General features: G+C 43.9%; 1 protein-coding gene across 11 annotated transcripts in view; it reads right to left on the reverse strand.

Annotated features, from left to right (window-relative positions):
• The window catches only part of AMBRA1 (autophagy and beclin 1 regulator 1), a 173361-nt gene that overhangs the window by 130345 nt on the left and 26500 nt on the right, over positions 1-16516 (reverse strand). For 6 of the 11 annotated variants that reach the window (XM_029207194.1, XM_029207193.1, XM_029207197.1 and 3 more), the window contains 6 exons: positions 13292-13545; positions 12855-12913; positions 11774-11957; positions 10978-11150; positions 9931-9997; positions 7926-9379 (listed from right to left, as the gene is read on the reverse strand). In XM_029207194.1, the coding sequence (XP_029063027.1) occupies positions 7926-9379; positions 9931-9997; positions 10978-11150; positions 11774-11957; positions 12855-12913; positions 13292-13426 (2072 nt within the window). In that variant the 5' untranslated portion in view covers positions 13427-13545. The remainder of the gene's footprint in view (positions 1-7925; positions 9380-9930; positions 9998-10977; positions 11151-11773; positions 11958-12854; positions 12914-13291; positions 13546-16516) is intronic. The other 5 variants (XM_029207199.1, XM_029207201.1, XM_029207195.1 and 2 more) reach the window with 3 other exon arrangements.

Genomic DNA, 16516 nt, shown 5'->3' on the forward strand with positions numbered 1-16516 from the left:
CACCTGGTGTTAATGTCTTAGCAAAACCTCCAACACATCCTTTAGAGCACTACTCTGAACAGATTACAGTAGAGAAGGGGATCTGAAGGGGGGAAAATGAGTACACGGGAAATTGCTCCAAATATATTTGCAGTACACATAGATCCCACTGAAGTCCCCGTGGCACTCCAACACTCTGAGCTGACAGAAGCGATTACATATTTTCAAGTTCTCAGTGTGTATACAAAGCACACAGCCTGCTCTAAACCATTCAGCCCCAGACAGAGGGATGATGGGGGATAATTTAGATCTGCCCAACAGGTGTTAATTTGACCTGCAGTGGGGGAAGGGCTGCCTGTCAAGCATACAGCCTGGAGGACCTGGAGGCTCACACCCTCCCTAACACCAGGGCAAGCCTCCTCACTTGCAAACAATTCCCAAGACAGATATATAGCAAGGTTAGAAAACCTTGCTTCAGGGCAGAAAGCAGAGGAAACAAGAAACTCTTCAGGTGCGTAAGCCTGCTCCTAACCGTCAAAGAATCTTACAAGAGCCAATACTCAGGACATCTAGTCCAAAGTACAGAGAGAGACAAGTGCAGGGGTCCCATCCCTACCTCTTCCAGGGCCCTCCTTATCATAATGCCTTTTATTACTATAACACCCAACTCTCTTCCATTCCAAGCCATATTCACATAAAGCAGGGATTGGCAAACCATGGTCTGTAGGCCAAATCTGGCCTACTGCCTGTTTTTGTATAGCCCATGTGCTAAGAATGGTTTTTATATTTTTAAATAGCTGAAAAACATCAAAAGAAGAATATTTCACGACACGTGAAAATTATGTAAAAATCACATTTGTGTCCGTAAGTAAAGTTTATTGGCACACAGCCATACTTATTCACTTACCTATTGTCTATGGCTACTTTCGTGCTACAATGGCAAAGTTCAGTATTTGCAACAGAGACCATATGGCCTACACAAAGCCTAAAATGTTTACAAACTTGCCCTTCACAGAAGAAGTCCTAGTCACTGAAACAGAGGATACAACCAGGGATCACACTCAGAATTCAGAGGCTCAAATACAGAGTGACTTAGTTGGGCAGATGAGCAGAGAAGGGGAAAAAGATTACCAGGTACCCTCTCTTCTACTCTACCCTCACCCTCATATTGCCAAAGAGAGAAGTGGGTTTTCTAACTATCCCCGAAAACAAATAACTTAAATATCTAAATGTTACTGCCTTATGATGGGGCAAGAAATATCTGGACTCTCTCAATCATTTAACAAGGCCAGGAAGACTAGGTGGCCCAAAGCCAGTAAGTGAGTGTCAAAGATGGAACCAAGTCTCCCTCATACAAGGCTACTGGACAAGAAAAGTACATGAACACCTCCAGGTGGCATATGTTAGAAGTCCTTCTCAACCTTGAGGATCAGATTCCTGAAAAACCTGGTGGTAGGATTTACAACTAAGAAACGTAAGACCTTATGGGAGGGGAAAAAACACAGGATTAGGAGTCCTAATCTATGAAATTATGAATATCTATAAAATTATGCTCACTAAAATAGAAAATATCATTTTATACGTTTTAAATTAGTAATAATGAATACAATTAATTTTTACCATTAACAATGTTCACACTCTTCAGCCCCAGCAATTGTAGTTCTGAAAATTCATCCTCCTCTAGAGACACCTGCACAAGTACACAAAGATGCTACAGCATTGTTTCTGCACGCAAAACCCAGAAACAATACAGATTCTGTCAACAGAGGACTTGTTTAATCATGGTGCATCCAATTGTGGAATACGATGCCATTGTTAAAAAGAATGTAGCAGATCTATACACATCAACATGGAAAAATGTCCATGACATATTAAGTGAAATATGTAAACAGTGGAAGAGTAGATTTAGTATGATCCCATTTTTATAAATAAAAAAAAGTGCTTTCATTTGCAGAGAAAAAATTCTTAAGTTAACACACAAATTGCTAACAGTGGTTAGCACTGCAGAGGACATTCACTATAGATAGATAAATCACACATTTCTATGTTTGAATTTTTACAAATGACTTTGTATTTGTTTTGTAAGCAGACAAAACAGGCATCTCAAAATTCCATTTATGATACCCTGCTGACTACAAATTTTTCAGGCTCTCCCTTCCTCACAGTTTCAATAACATGCTGTCATGCTTGGGGGATGGGGGTGGCTTTGTTGCAGATAATACGCCTGCCAAGAGGCTTTATTTCTTTATTTATTTGGCAAGTCTTCATCCAAACATTTAAGGCCCTTCTAATTCTGACACAATCATTGACTCCCGCCTTCTGGTTTTCACCACAGAATCAAGACACAAATTAATCTAAAAGTGTGTGATGTTGGCCTAACTTTAATTTACCCTATTTAGCAGAGCCTCTTCAGTCTATTGTCAATCAGCAGCCACATGATCCTTTTAAAATATAAGATCATGCTACTCCACTTCCCAAGGCTTCCCAAATCACTCAGAGTAAGATGTAAAATGCCTTAAATATCTTAGAAGGCCTGCATAATCTGGTCCCCATTACCTCTCTAACTTCATCTTCTATCACTCCACCCTTCACTGTGCTCCAGCCAAGCGTTTCAGGGATTTTGCATTTGCCCTTCTCTGCCTAGAATGCCCTTGCCCCCAAAGTATACAGAGTTTACTCCCTTACTTGCTTGAAGGAAGGAAGAGGTGTCTGCTCCAATGTCACCTTACCAGACTTCCTCTGATGACCCTATTTAACACTACAAACTTCCACCCCAGAAACACCTACATTTTCAAATATTTTTCTTCATAGAATTTAACATCATCTGGCATACTAGATATTTTATTTATGTGTTTATTTTCTTTCTCTCATTAGAATAAGAGACTTCTTGCTGGTACTTAAATAGTATATGGTACACAGTAGGTACTTAGTAAATATTTGTCAACCTATGAATGAATGAATCGATCAATCAGAGTAATTATTTCACCAGCCCAATTCCCAGGGTTATAACAAGAACCACGCTCCTTTAAGGCCTGGGTTTATCTTCCCCCACGCTTCCCTTACTCTTTTTTTTTTTTTCTTTTTTTTGTGGTATGTGGGCCTCTCACTGTTGTGGCCTCTCCCGTTGCGGAGCACAGGCTCCGGACGCGCAGGCTCAGCGGCCATGGCTCACAGGCCCAGCTGCTCCGCGGCATGTCAGATCTTCCCGGACCGGAGCACGAACCCGTGTCCCCTGCATCGGCAGGCGGACTCTCAACCACTGCGCCACCAGGGAAGCCCCTAGAAGTTTTGACAGAGAAAACTGATGTGTGAAAGCACTAATTTCAAATGAAGAGGACGAAAGAGCACCCTCTTTAGGACCCAGAAGTTTGACTCCCATCTTTGCTACAAGCACCTCTTTAAAGTCACTTCCGGGCTTCCCTGGGGGCGCAGTGGTTGAGAGTCTGCCTGCCGATGCAGGGGACACGGGTTCGTGCCCCGGTCCGGGAGGATCCCACATGCCGCGGAGCGGCTGGGCCCATGAGCCATGGCCGCTGAGCCTGCGCGTCCGGAGCCTGTGCTCCGCAACGGGAGAGGCCATAGCAGTGGGAGGTCACTTCCCCTCTCTGCTTCTAAGTTTTCTCATCAATTAGAAAGAGACAGAGACAGGCAGACATACAGACACTGGACTAAATAAACTCTAGGTTTTCTCCAGTTTCAAGACGCCATTTAAATAATTTTCTTTTTTTCCCTAATACAAGCCTTTCACGGCCACAGGGACCCTGTTGCAAGAAGCCCCAACACCCTCATCTTCTCCTGCTAAGTCCTGGGCTATCAGACCCCAAAAGAAGCTTCTCATGGTGAAGCAAAGGGTCTGCCATCCAAGTTATAAACTGTAACCTGGAGTCAGACTATATAGAGACAGTCACCTTCCACTGCCCAGAGGCAAAAGGAGATAAACCGTGCATCACTGTTCAGCAACATAGAGCTACACTGAAATACACACTTTTGCTTCATATTCTCACTATCTGAAAACACTATAGATTATATCAGCAACACCAAGGATCAAAACATGCCTCCTTAGTCCATCTCCTACTACATGGCTGAAGAATAAACCCCCTCCCTTCAAGTAGACGTGCACACACACAGTAAGGACACCTCTTCCCTGCCAGCCTAGCCCAACAGTGACACCTGCTGGGGAAATCCAAGCAAGGCCGCTCATCAGCCAGAGAACACTGGACCTTCAGAAGGTGGTAGAAGATGCCAATTAACACAAGTATATATTAGTGATTTATACCAGAATGCAGCCCCTCAGTTTATGAGGAAGTGGTGGCCCTTCTTTAATGGGTGTGCACTTAGAATATTTTACAAGATACCTCATTTTTGATAGGCTGTAAACCCTCGTGGTACACCTCATTCAAGTTCATTTGAAAAGCAACTCCATAAATAATGTAACCACTGGATTAATATACTATTTTACAATGAGAACTGTGCATTTGTATATTTTAAAATTTAAAAAGCGTGTGTGTGTGTCTGTGTATATATATATACATATACATATAAAATTGTTTACAGCAAGATGACAAGGGACTTCATTTTCTACAACATAACATTTCTAAATGCTTGAACTTTTTTATTTAAACCACAAGCACATACTACTTTTTGCCTAAAAAAAATTCTGATACATCCTTAATAGTTTCTGGGTTTTAAATGGCCCACTTTATTAAGAAGTGACTATTAATATATTAGTCACATGTGGCTATCTACATTTAAATTAGTTAAAATTTAAATGTAGTTTCTCAGATCACACTAGCCACATTTCAAATGCTCAATAGCCACATGCGGCTGGTAGCTACTATACTATATGGCACAGATATAGAACATTTTATTAGACAGAATTGCTCTAGAGAAACATACTAGAGTATTTTCAGACAAAATTATATGATGTCTGGGTGGCTGGGAGTGGATAAGGGATACAGACGAGTGTTGAAAATTTCTGAAGCCAGGTGATAGGTATATGGGAGTTCATTTATACTACTTTTCTTTTAATTTTTATATGTTTGAAGATTTCCATAACAAAAAGTTAAAAGAAAAGAAAAACATAAAAATGGTTCACCTAAAAATGAGATTATCACTTTAAGAAATACACCATGGGGACTTCCCTGGTGGCGCAGTGGTTAAGAATCCACCTGCCAGGGGCTTCCCTGGTGGCCCAGTGGTTGAGAGTCCACCTGCCAATGCAGGGAACACGGGTTCGTGCCCCGGTCCGGGAAGATCCCACATGCCGCAGAGTGGCTGGGCCCATGAGCCACGGCCGCTGAGCCTGCGCGTCCGGTGCTCCGCAACGGAAGAGGCCACAACAGTGAGAGGCCCGCGTACCGCAAAAAAAGAAAAGAATCCACCTGCCAATGCAGGGGACACAGGTTCAAGCCCTGTCCAGGAAGATCCCACATGCCACAGAGCAACTAAGCCCGTGAGCCACAACTACTGAGCCCGCATGCCACAATTACTGAAGCCCACGCACCTAGTCCGTGCTCTGCAACAAGAGAAGCCACCAAAATGAGAAGCCCGCGCACCGCAACGAAGCGTAGCCCCCGCTCGCCTCAACTAGAGAAAGCCCACATGCAGCAACAAAGACCCAACGCAGCCATAAATTAATTAATTAATTAATTAATTAATTAAAAAAACACACACCATGGAGGGCAGCCTAAAAAATCTTTAGTCATGCACACTGGAGTTCAAATCCCCACTCAGCAACCTACTGTGTGACCTTTAACAAGAAACTTGACTTCTCTGAGCCACTCTTTCCTCAACTGGAAGATGGGAAATTTCATACCTGCATTGCACAGAGTTACTGTGGAAATTAGAAATAATTAATGCAAAGCTAGAACACAGTAGTAGGCTCTCAGTAATTGGTATCTCTAATTATTATCAAACAACAGAGTTTGTTTTAAACAACTCAGGTAGGGCTTCCCTGGTGGCGCAGTGGTTGAGAGTCCGCCTGCCGATGCAGGGGACACGGGTTCGTGCTCCGGTCCGGGAGGATCCCACATGCCGCGGAGCTGCTGGGCCCGTGAGCCATGGCCGCTGAGCCTGCGCGTCCAGAGCCTGTGCTCCGCAACGGGAGAGGCCACAACAGTGAGAGGCCCGCGTACCGCAAAAAAAAAAAAATAAACAACTCAGGTATTTCTCAGAACAGCAACACATGAAGAGGTCCTGCTAGAACAGAACGGACAGAGAGGCTGACCACAAACCCACTGATGCTAGTGAAACAGGCACTGGTAGGCTTTTAGAGCAATAACTGTAGACAGTCCTTTATGGCTACCTTTAATAAACTTTTTGAATGCCTACTATATGTCAGGCACTATGCTTGCTACTGTCTCACCTCTCTTGACAAAAAGGAAGAACAGAATCTCAGGCTCCTGATATGGGTCATTATGCAAGGCAAAGTATTCCAAAGCTGGCAATTTAGATGTTAATCCAGAACTGGCCTCAATCAAACGGGCAGAGTAACAATCTAAGCTACCTCATCTCTCTTTCATATCTGACCAAGTCTCCCTGTGTTCACGTTACTAACTGCCCTTAAGTAACTTCTTCTTATCCTGAATTCATCATGCCCTTTCCTCCCTTAGCATGTGCTATATCCTCAAAATAAAAAGGTCTTTCCCTTTCCAAATCCTACCCATCTTTCAAGACTTATTCTTGTAAAGCCTTCTTTGATGATCCTTCCCTTTCTCTGAAATTAGACTACATTTAATCTCAGTACCATACAATGAAGCATTCGGCTCATTTACATTTTTTATGTAATTACATGTAAATAAGTCTTGCCTCTACAACAACACTGTATACTGCCAGTGGGTAAAGACCAGGTATTATACTGCTTTTGTACTCCTGACAGTGCCTAGCACAGTGCTAGAAAAAATATATAATTCAACAAATACTTATTAACTGGGTAACTCTCTAAAGCATTCTCCCAAAATAACAAGTACATTATGTGCACAATCCATATTCCCACCCTTGCTAGAAGCTTATGTCAGAGAAACTTCAGATGCTTCAACAGAGGATGTAATGCACAGCAATATGCTGTTTGGATCCAACAAGCATATTCTGGGAGTTGGTGATTATGCTAGATTTGACCTTTACAGAATTACAGAAAGAAGTCCCTAATAAATCAAGATAGATGCGCACACAGCCATACACGGAACATGTGGTGGGCGATCAACTACACCCACTCTGTTTCTTCCATGAAAGAGTTGCCTGGGATGCCAATCCAAGTATGGAGAGGCCTTCCTTCTATGAATTTCTTCTTCTCCACCTCGAGGTGAATGTCCATCTGGAAGATCTACTCAAAGAATCTTAACTAAGCAACTAACTTGCTGTCCAAAAAATATATATCGCTAAAAAAAAAAAAAACTTTTTCTTGACATATATACGTACTATTTTCTTTTCCTTTTGTCAAGTTGCAATGTTCCAAAAGATATGGTTTCAGAATTTGTCCAAAGAAACACAATCAAAGAGCCAATACACTAATCTGTCCTAAGCAGGGTTCTCTTTTACTACTTTTTCCTAGTCTCTCTGGGACATTTTGTTGTTTCACAATAACCAGTCCTGCACATACAATCCTTGGAGAAGGCCAAAAAGCAGAGAAGAGGAAGTCAACGGTTTTACCTCCTCATGCCTCTCTAACCTCATCTACAACTCTCCTCCAAGGCTAAACATCACATGAGCTTAGCCAGAAAAGGAGCAAGCCGAGTCACCTGGCTCATACTGCCAGGCCTTATCCTCTTTCCGCCACCACAGCAAGATTTTCCAAGAAGATGCAATGGAAGCTAGGGAAATCAGAACCAGATGCATGATGCATGGATCCCAGACACTCCAGATCCAGCCACAACACCCACAGGACTGAAGGAAGAGATATCAGGAGGAAAGTAAGGGATACAGGAGAAGACAGGAAAGTATCTGCTCACCTCCTGAGTGAATCTTCCTCGGAGCTTTCCTCAGCCATATCCTGATGTAAGGCCTCCTGCGACACAGTTCCAGATCTGCTGGACTGGGTGTAAATTCGTTCCCAGTGGCCTGTCTCCTGGTTGAAGGCCACCCCCACAGTCCTCTCCTCCTGTGGGCTAGCAGAGCTGCTCAACTCCAGCCTGCTGGAGCTCGGCGTTTGGCCCTCAGTCCGCTCGAGAGGTGGCAACTGGCTGCCACTCGAGGGCATGCCCTCAAAGGTACTGGGGACCTGCCAGGAGGAGCTGGCTTCACCAGAGGAGTAGTTAGGTGCACTTCTTTCCCAGCGCAGGGTATCGTTGTTGAAGGTCAGGAGATTGTGGCAAGCGCGGCAGCGGTTCAGGTGGCCACGGGACAGGTTGGAGTTGTTCTCGCTGCTGTGCGGGGTGGGCTGGTGGGAGGGGCCTGGCCTCTCAGATTCAATGTTATTGTTGAGCATTTCCTGGGCCTGTTGGGCCTGGGGCGCTTCCCCACTCAGGCTCTGGTCCAGCTCCTGAAGCCGGTCATACTCCAAAAAGAAGCGTCTCAGGTCACATTGAAGCTCATGGCGAATGCTGCCCGAGTTGTTTTGGCTGGAGCCATTCCCTCCATCTGACTCAGCTGCCAACCCTGAAGCTGGAAAACCCCTCCCTTCTGTGGCTGAAGTGTACACAGATGCTTGAGAGCCACCTTCCTGCTGTCTCAGCACAGACAGCAAACTCACCGAAGAGGCACTGGTCCTGGGCGGGGGCATGGATTCCGCCTCAGAGCGGGAGTTCAGACTGAGCACTGTCCGGGTCCACTCAGATCCTGTCAGCCCGGGAGCGATTTCTCGGTGATACCTAGAAGGGTGGCTAGATAGAGGACCTCCCAAAGAGCGACGGGTGGGACCCAGACTGAGGTTGCGGAGCGTGTTGCCGGCAGTGCTGCTCTGGACTGTACTGAAGGCAGACGGCCGGTTCAGGAGGCCCTGGTCCTGCTGCGCTGATGAGGCCTGCTCCGGGGGATGGAAGGGCTCGGTCTGTACAAAAGAAAAGGAAGGGGTAGTAGCCCTGGCAGGAGCAGGGGGTACACTGTCCTGGTGTGGCAAGAGGGAAGGAACTCGAGTGCCAGAGCAGCGGCTGCAAAGGCACAGGATCCCAAGGTGCTGGCAGCACTCGGCTGTGGGGTAACTGACCCGCTGTCGGAGCCGGATGTAAGCGGAAGTCCTGGGACGCTCCGTGGAGGGCTGAGGGGGAGGCGGTGGGGGTGAGGGGGTGGCAGAATCTTGCACTGTGCTTTGCTCTCCCACCTGGATGCCAGAGGAGCGGGAGGACAGCATGTGCAGGAAATTGTGGAGGAGAGGCGTCCGGCGCACTGGCTGTGACTGCAGGAGGGCACGCTGACGGTAATGCGATAATTCTGTTCCGTCTATGGGGATCTCTGGTTCGTCATCACCCTGCAACGTGGACCAAGGTGGGGCGGGGGCAGAGCCAGGTAGTTAGGTAGAACTTGCTGGTAAATCAAGAAAAACTACTGATAATCATCCAAGGAAAACCTTTCTAGAGAGGCAACAACTCCATCCTTGAAGTACTGAGAACTAACTGGTTCCAGATTCAGAATCATCATATGGTATTAAATTATTCACTTCCAATTAGCAACACTTCTGAACGAGTACAGCTGGCAAACCAACTCTGTTACAAAAGGCATTTCCATGACATGGAGGCAGTAAGGGGAAGCAAAATGTCAACCAGCCAGAGGCACATGAATGACAAGTTATCCAACACGGCCTGGTTACTTCTACTGGGACGATCACTCAGGGGTTTCAGAATGGACTCCCCTGTCACGATACGGCTATAACTTTGAATACAGTCTGAAGCTAGTTTTGAATCTTGACTGGAAAGAAACACTTGGACATTGAAAATTGAAGTCCAATATAATCAGAATTAGAGCACTAGTTGAGAAAATAACCCACAGTTTAGACAGAGTTGAAACTGCTGACTAACTTACCTGCTGATTAGAGGGGTTAACAATTGCTGTGAGTAAGTAGTGTCCAAGAGGATCAAATCTCACCAGACTGAAAGCACAGAAGAAAGGGACAGAGACACAGAGAGAGAAATTATGTTAACCAAGAAGAGGAAACCTGTGAGAAAACGTCTGGAAATCATTACTGACAATTGTGGGATCACCAAGGTATCCACTTAATGCTACAGACTTCCAAAACTTTCAAACAGATTAAAGTAATAAAGCTCAATACTTCTTCTTACGTCCTCACACTTGCCAGAATAAGGGAATACGTATCGCAAAAATAATTTCAAAAAACACCTGGGCTTCCATCCCAGGAAGCAGCTAGCTACATTAAGCACACAGCTGCTCATGTCTAAGAGCCCATCATAATAGTAAAGCAGAGAATGCTCCCATACTCTGCCACAGGTTCAGGTCTCCCCTCACACAGCAGCTACACTGGCAAGAAGCATGAGTGCTGGTGACAAGGAACAGTCTCAGCATCAAGTGACATAGCTGAGGCTAGAAAATTAGCTAATATCCAACTGCGATACCAAAAGGACCAAAGGAAAACAATGCATCGACTATAATTCAGGCAATATGTGCGCTGATTTTGAAGGCTAAATATGTAAATATCTACTAGCAGATTGGATACATATCTACACCTCCACTTTCCATTTCCAGAAAACCAGGGATGAGCAACTTAGCCACCAAGCTACCCACCACCTGAATACCTTTCAGGATTATTAAAAAAAAAAAAAAAAGGCTTTATACCAAACCAGATAGCTTTGAACCTAAAAAAGATTCTAACAGCCATAGTCTACAGAGATCAGAAGATGAGGCCAATATGGAACAGCTGAAATGAACAATATGAACTGCTTCCTAGCTGATTAGCCAGATGCTTAAAAAGTAGGAAGAGCCATAGGGATAACACCCTGCCCTGAGCAGGGATAATACGGAGATAATAATCTGTCTCCTGAGGTGAAAGCACGGGTGAATGCTCTCTGCCATGTTAATCCTACGCCAGACATTGCTGGTGGGCAGAGCACTCACCGGACCCGTTCCATCTCACTAGCTGTCTTCACCACGGCAAAGGGCTCCCGTCGACTCCAATCCCAGAAGTGGATCTCATTGGCAGTAGCAATCAGCAGGAGCTGAGCCGTAGGGTGGAAAGCCAGGGAGGCAATGGCATTGTTGCTATCTGTGAACCAGCTTTCACTGCCACCCTATGAATGAACAAATCCCAGACATTCTTAGGTTACAAGCTGCCAGCAGACTGAGATGTCAATTTCAAAAAAAAAAAAAAAAAAAGGGTCCATTTAACATAAAACGACTACTTGTAGGGCCCACTTTAAGTATGTCCTCTGAAAAGGACGTACAAAACCAGTGATCTGGCATTGTCACAACTTTATCAGAAAAACATTACTGTCAGCTCAGTTTTGTCATTTACAATCCATAAGCAATGAGCACCCGCACAGCTCCTGTTTCTGTAGCCTGTGAAAACTCAAGCTTGGTGCATGACATGGTGCACAACAACCCACTAGCCAGTCACCAGGACAAGGAGCATGATCAGAATACAGTACAATCCTTGATCTAAAACAAGAGAAATCCATCCTGAAGACGTCTTAGAGTGTCCTGTACTATGTCACAATGGGCAGACAGTTAAATAGGGTGTTCATCTTAGAACGGAGGGCTGTCGGCTAGACTCCCTATCAGTAAGTAGGCAATGATTACTGAGTAAGTACTCAGATATAGTCCTAAGAATCTGGCTAGTCTCTCCTCCAGAGTTAAGAAACCAAGGGTAAACAAGTCTCTGCATTTAGAATACCAAAGAAAAGGAAACACTTACGTGTAAATCCCAAATCCTAACCTCCCCATCTAGGCAGCCAGAAGCAATAAGGCCTGAGATGGTGGGATGAAAAGTGACACACCATGGAGTGCGGCGGTGTCCAATCAGAGAGTGAACACACTTGCCTGTCTTCACCTCCGTGATATAGATATTATGGTTTACATGGGTGGAGGCCAAGAGAGTCCTAGGGAATCAAAGAGGAGGAAGTAAATATGAAGCGTGTGGGAGGGTAACAAACTTTATCAGCTTTGGACAAAAATGAAAATTGATACTTATTTCCCATCCCAACATGATAAATACTACGACTTGGGCATTACAAACAACAGAAACATTCTCATCTTTAAAAGCTTTCGGCTTCTCCATTCTGTCCCCAGAAGACACATAACCCCTTCAGAGAATATTCTTTCCAGCAGGGAAAACTATCACACTATTGGTGGCCTATATCACACAGGCAAAGGATTCTTACTGAGAAACTTTCCAAGCTCTGATCCTCGACGTTCATAGATTCCTTTGCTTATTCCCATTATTTTTATGGTTAGCACTGCTCATCTACTTTCTTTCCCTTTCTGATAACACTGGCAAAGCTCTGTTCATTCAGTGCTTCAAAGAGCCTTTAGGGGGCTTCCCTGGTGGCGCAGTGGTTAAGAATTTGCCTGCCAATGCAGGGGACACGGGTTCAAGCCCTGGTCCAGGAAGATCCCACATGCCGTGGAGTAACTAAGCCCATGTGCCACAACTACTGAGTCTGTGCTCTAGAGCCCACGAGCCATAACTACTGAAGCCCGCACGCCTAGAGCCCGTGTTCCGCAACGAGAGAAGCCTCCGCAACGAGAGAAGCCACCGCAATGAGAACCCTGCGCACCGTAACCAAGAGTAGCCCCCGCTCACCACAACTAGAGAAAGTCCGCGCACAGCAAAGAAGACCCAACGCAGACAAAAATAAATAAATAAAATAAATTAAAAAAAAAAAAAAAAAAAGAGCCTTTAGGGATTTGACTTGGAAGATCAAGCTAGGCCAAATACACAGAAAGCAATGCTGTCACAAGTCTCAGGTAAAGTTTAGGTAAGGACTTGGTGGTACCTGTCTGGGCTGAAGGCCAATAAAAAGGTAGAGCGTGGACTATCCGGCAGTTCTACTCTCTGAGAAATAAACAAACAAAAGTTAAAATACATTATTTATAAACTATGGCTCACTCTATCTCAAAAACACCAAACCATTCCAGACTAGTATTTACAGTGTAAGCTTAAAAACTGGAGACAATGATCAAGCTACAAATTGAGAGAGATAAATCTAAATTACCTTCAGGAAAAATATCTAGCTCTAAAGAAAAATGATATTTCTAGCCCATTATGCTTCCAAATTTATTAAAACCTCCCCCCACAAAAAACCAAGTTAGATATATCAATTCTCCTACACAAAATAAATTGTACCCCAACTCTATGTCATTATCCCATTCTAAGGCCCCATTCTACTGTCACCCCTACAACTCCTATGTGAAAAACACCCATTTTTCTCACCTTGCCCTCCCATTTCATCCACCGGGTTTTATCTTCCACCAGCTCCTGCAGAAGTCGCTGAGCTCCAAAGGTCCGAGTGCCCCGTTCTCGCCCCCAGAGTATCCGGACAGCATTCTTCTCTGGAACAACCTTCATGGTCCTCAGTAGCCACTGTCACACCAGGCCCGGGAAGAGAAGGAGTGAGCAATAGCTCTACACGCTGAAGCAGCTAAAATGAGGCCATTCAGGTCCTTGTAAGTTGCCTTCATGGAAATCTAAGGTATAGACATTAATGTCAAAGAACATCTATTCTGCAGTCAGAGAAGGTTCCCACTGCAAATATGATTCTAGCTCAAAGAGGAAAGTACTGTTCTTTTCATATTTAACGACATCTTCTCAGAAAAGACCCTTCTCCCAGAACTTTTCTTCCAAGAATATTTCATCCTTAAATTCCTCCCATATCCTCCATAGCTCTCAGCCTTATATCTAAAGAAGAGACCATTGTCTAAAGGAGTTATTCTTTTCATCAGGCAGTAAAAACTTTTTTACTAACCAAAAGGTCTAAAACCCTGTCAAAAACAAAACAAATCACAATATCTGCACTCCGGGGACTTCCCTGGCAGTCCAGTGGTTAGGACTCCATGTTTCCAATGCAGGGGTCACAGGGTCAATCCCTGGTCCGGGAATTAAAATCCTGCATGGCACACAGCACAGCCAAAAAAAAAAAAAAAAATCTGCACTCCCCGCTCTGTGCCAAGCTGCTTCCCTAGTTGCTAGTAGTCCTCTTTATCACTTGGGCAGCCTCCAAACTAAAGGACACGTAACCAATTTTAAAAGGCTATTACTTAAGGTATGGTTCTTATGCAGCAGCTTCAATTCTATCTCCTACCTAAAAGCAAGTGCACAGAACCACTTCGAGGTACCTTTCTCATTCTCTTTTTCTCTTCCCCACTCAAGTTCCAGAATAGAGGACAGAGGAAAGAGAAGAAAAAATTTCAATTCCTTTTTCTCATCCACTGCAAGCCTTAACTGTATAAAGCTGTCACAAAATAAACACAAATCCTATTAAAATGTCAAATAGCAGCAAAATATACACATGTGCAACAATTAAAGAATTGTGGTCCCTCCAAACAATGGAATATGCAGCCCAATGAAATGGCATTTGAAAAGAATACGTATATAAACCTCATTCATTGCAACACTGTTTCAACTATATTTTGAAAAAATTCAAATATACAGAAAAGTTGAAAACAGTAGAATAAATACCAACTACTCACCCCTTAGACTCAAGAATTGCTAATATATTGTCAAATTTGCCTCATTTATCTCTATGGATAGAGATATATAAGGGTTGTTTTAATTTTCCTGCGAACCATTTCAGCAGGCATTGAGATACTCTAATCCTATATACCTCACTGTGCATCTAAGAATGAAGACATTTAACTTCATAACCACAATACCATTATCACACGCATTATCATTTGTGCCTTTAATACACCAAATACACCAAAAAGTGTCTTAAAAAAAATCCAGGGCTTCCCTGGTGGCGCAGTGGTTGAGAGTCCGCCTGCCGATGCAGGGGACACGGGTTCGTGCCCCGGTCTGGGAAGATCCCACATGCCGCGGAGCGGCTGGGCCCGTGAGCCATGGCCGCCGAGCCTGCACGTCCGGAGCCTGTGCTCCACAACAGGAGAGGCCACAACGGTGAGAGGCCCGCGTACCGCAAAAAAAAAAAAAAAAAAAATCCAGAACCCAAACAAGGTTCAAGCAACGAATTTGGATGTAATGTCTCTTTAGTCTCTTTTACTCTAGAATGGCCTCCAAGTTTTATTTTGGTTGGTTCTGTTTATGCTTGTTTGTTTACAACACAAGCGTTTTAAGAAGACCAGGAGAGTTGACTTGTTGACTTGCAGTTGACAGTTACATCCTAGTTTTGTCTGATTATTTCCTCACAGTGCCATTTAGCTTGCATCTCTATCCCTAATACTTCCTGTAAACACTGACTAGATTTAGGTTAAGAGGCTTGGGCAAAAATGCTTTTCAGGTGATGCTACCTATGTACCTCATCTCATGATGCAGCACATCATATTCTCAGACTGTTCCATTTAGGGAGACCTGGTCAATTACATGATCATCTGGCAAAACATGATCACTTGGTTGAGTCTGTAACAGCCAGAGCTCTCTTTAGAAAGGTATATTTCCCCCTTTACAACTACTGATCTGTGGCTAACGTTCGGCACCATGTGAATATGCTGTTCCTCTTCAACCTTTTGCTTAATCATTTAGCAGTCACTGATGATTCCTTTTTAAATTATTTCATTTGGGGGCTGGAATACATTGATTTTCCCATTCCATCATTATTTCTACATTTATTACCTGGCATTCTTCTGGAAAGAACTTTCCCTTAATAACTGAAGCAGAGTAAATGCTTAATTTTTTTCCCTTTAATTACTACTTCTTATTGTTTGTAATAGCAAAAATTGGGCACAACCCAAGTCTCTAAAAGGGACTAAATGACTAATCTACGGTAAGGAAGGTTCTATGGGTACTAACAGCAAGAGATCTCCAAGATACATTGTTCAGAGGAGGAAAAAGCAAGGAGCAAAACAACATATATAGTAAGGCTAACTTTTGAAAAAGGAGAAATTAATGGTCACTTATTAGGAACTGAAGGGACAAGGTAAATGGAGACAAAGATAGAAGCTAGACTTCTCAGTGTTTTTGTTTTATGTCATTTTTATTTTTGAAATTACCTATTCAAAATTTATTTTTAAAATATTTAATAATGTGAAAAAATACATGTTAAGTGAAAAAAGCAGAATAGAAAATTACATATACAGTATGATCCAAATTTTATTTTTTTTTAATCTTTACGAATAATGATAGAGGCACTTCCCTGGTGGCACAGTGATTAATAATCCACCTGCCAATGTAGGGGACACGGGTTCAAGCCCTGGTCTGGGAAGATCCCACATGCTGCGGAGCAACCAAGCCCGTGTGTCACAACTACTGAGTCTGCGCTCTAGAGCCCGTGAGCCACAACTACTGAGCCCACATGCCACAACTACTGAAGCCCGTGCGCCTAGAGCCCATGCTCCACAACAAGAGAAGCCACCGCAATGAGAAGCCCGCACACCGCAACGAAGAGTAGCCCCCACTCACCGCAACTAGAGAAAGCCCACACGCAGCAACGAAGACCCAATGCAGCCAAAAATAAATAAATAAAATTTTTTAAATCATAAAAAA

The sequence above is a fragment of the Monodon monoceros genome, unplaced genomic scaffold, assembly GCF_005190385.1.
Source record: "Monodon monoceros isolate NGI ecotype Baffin Bay Population unplaced genomic scaffold, NGI_Narwhal_1 Super_Scaffold_7, whole genome shotgun sequence".
In the NCBI taxonomy this organism is placed as follows: Eukaryota; Metazoa; Chordata; class Mammalia; order Artiodactyla; family Monodontidae; genus Monodon; species Monodon monoceros.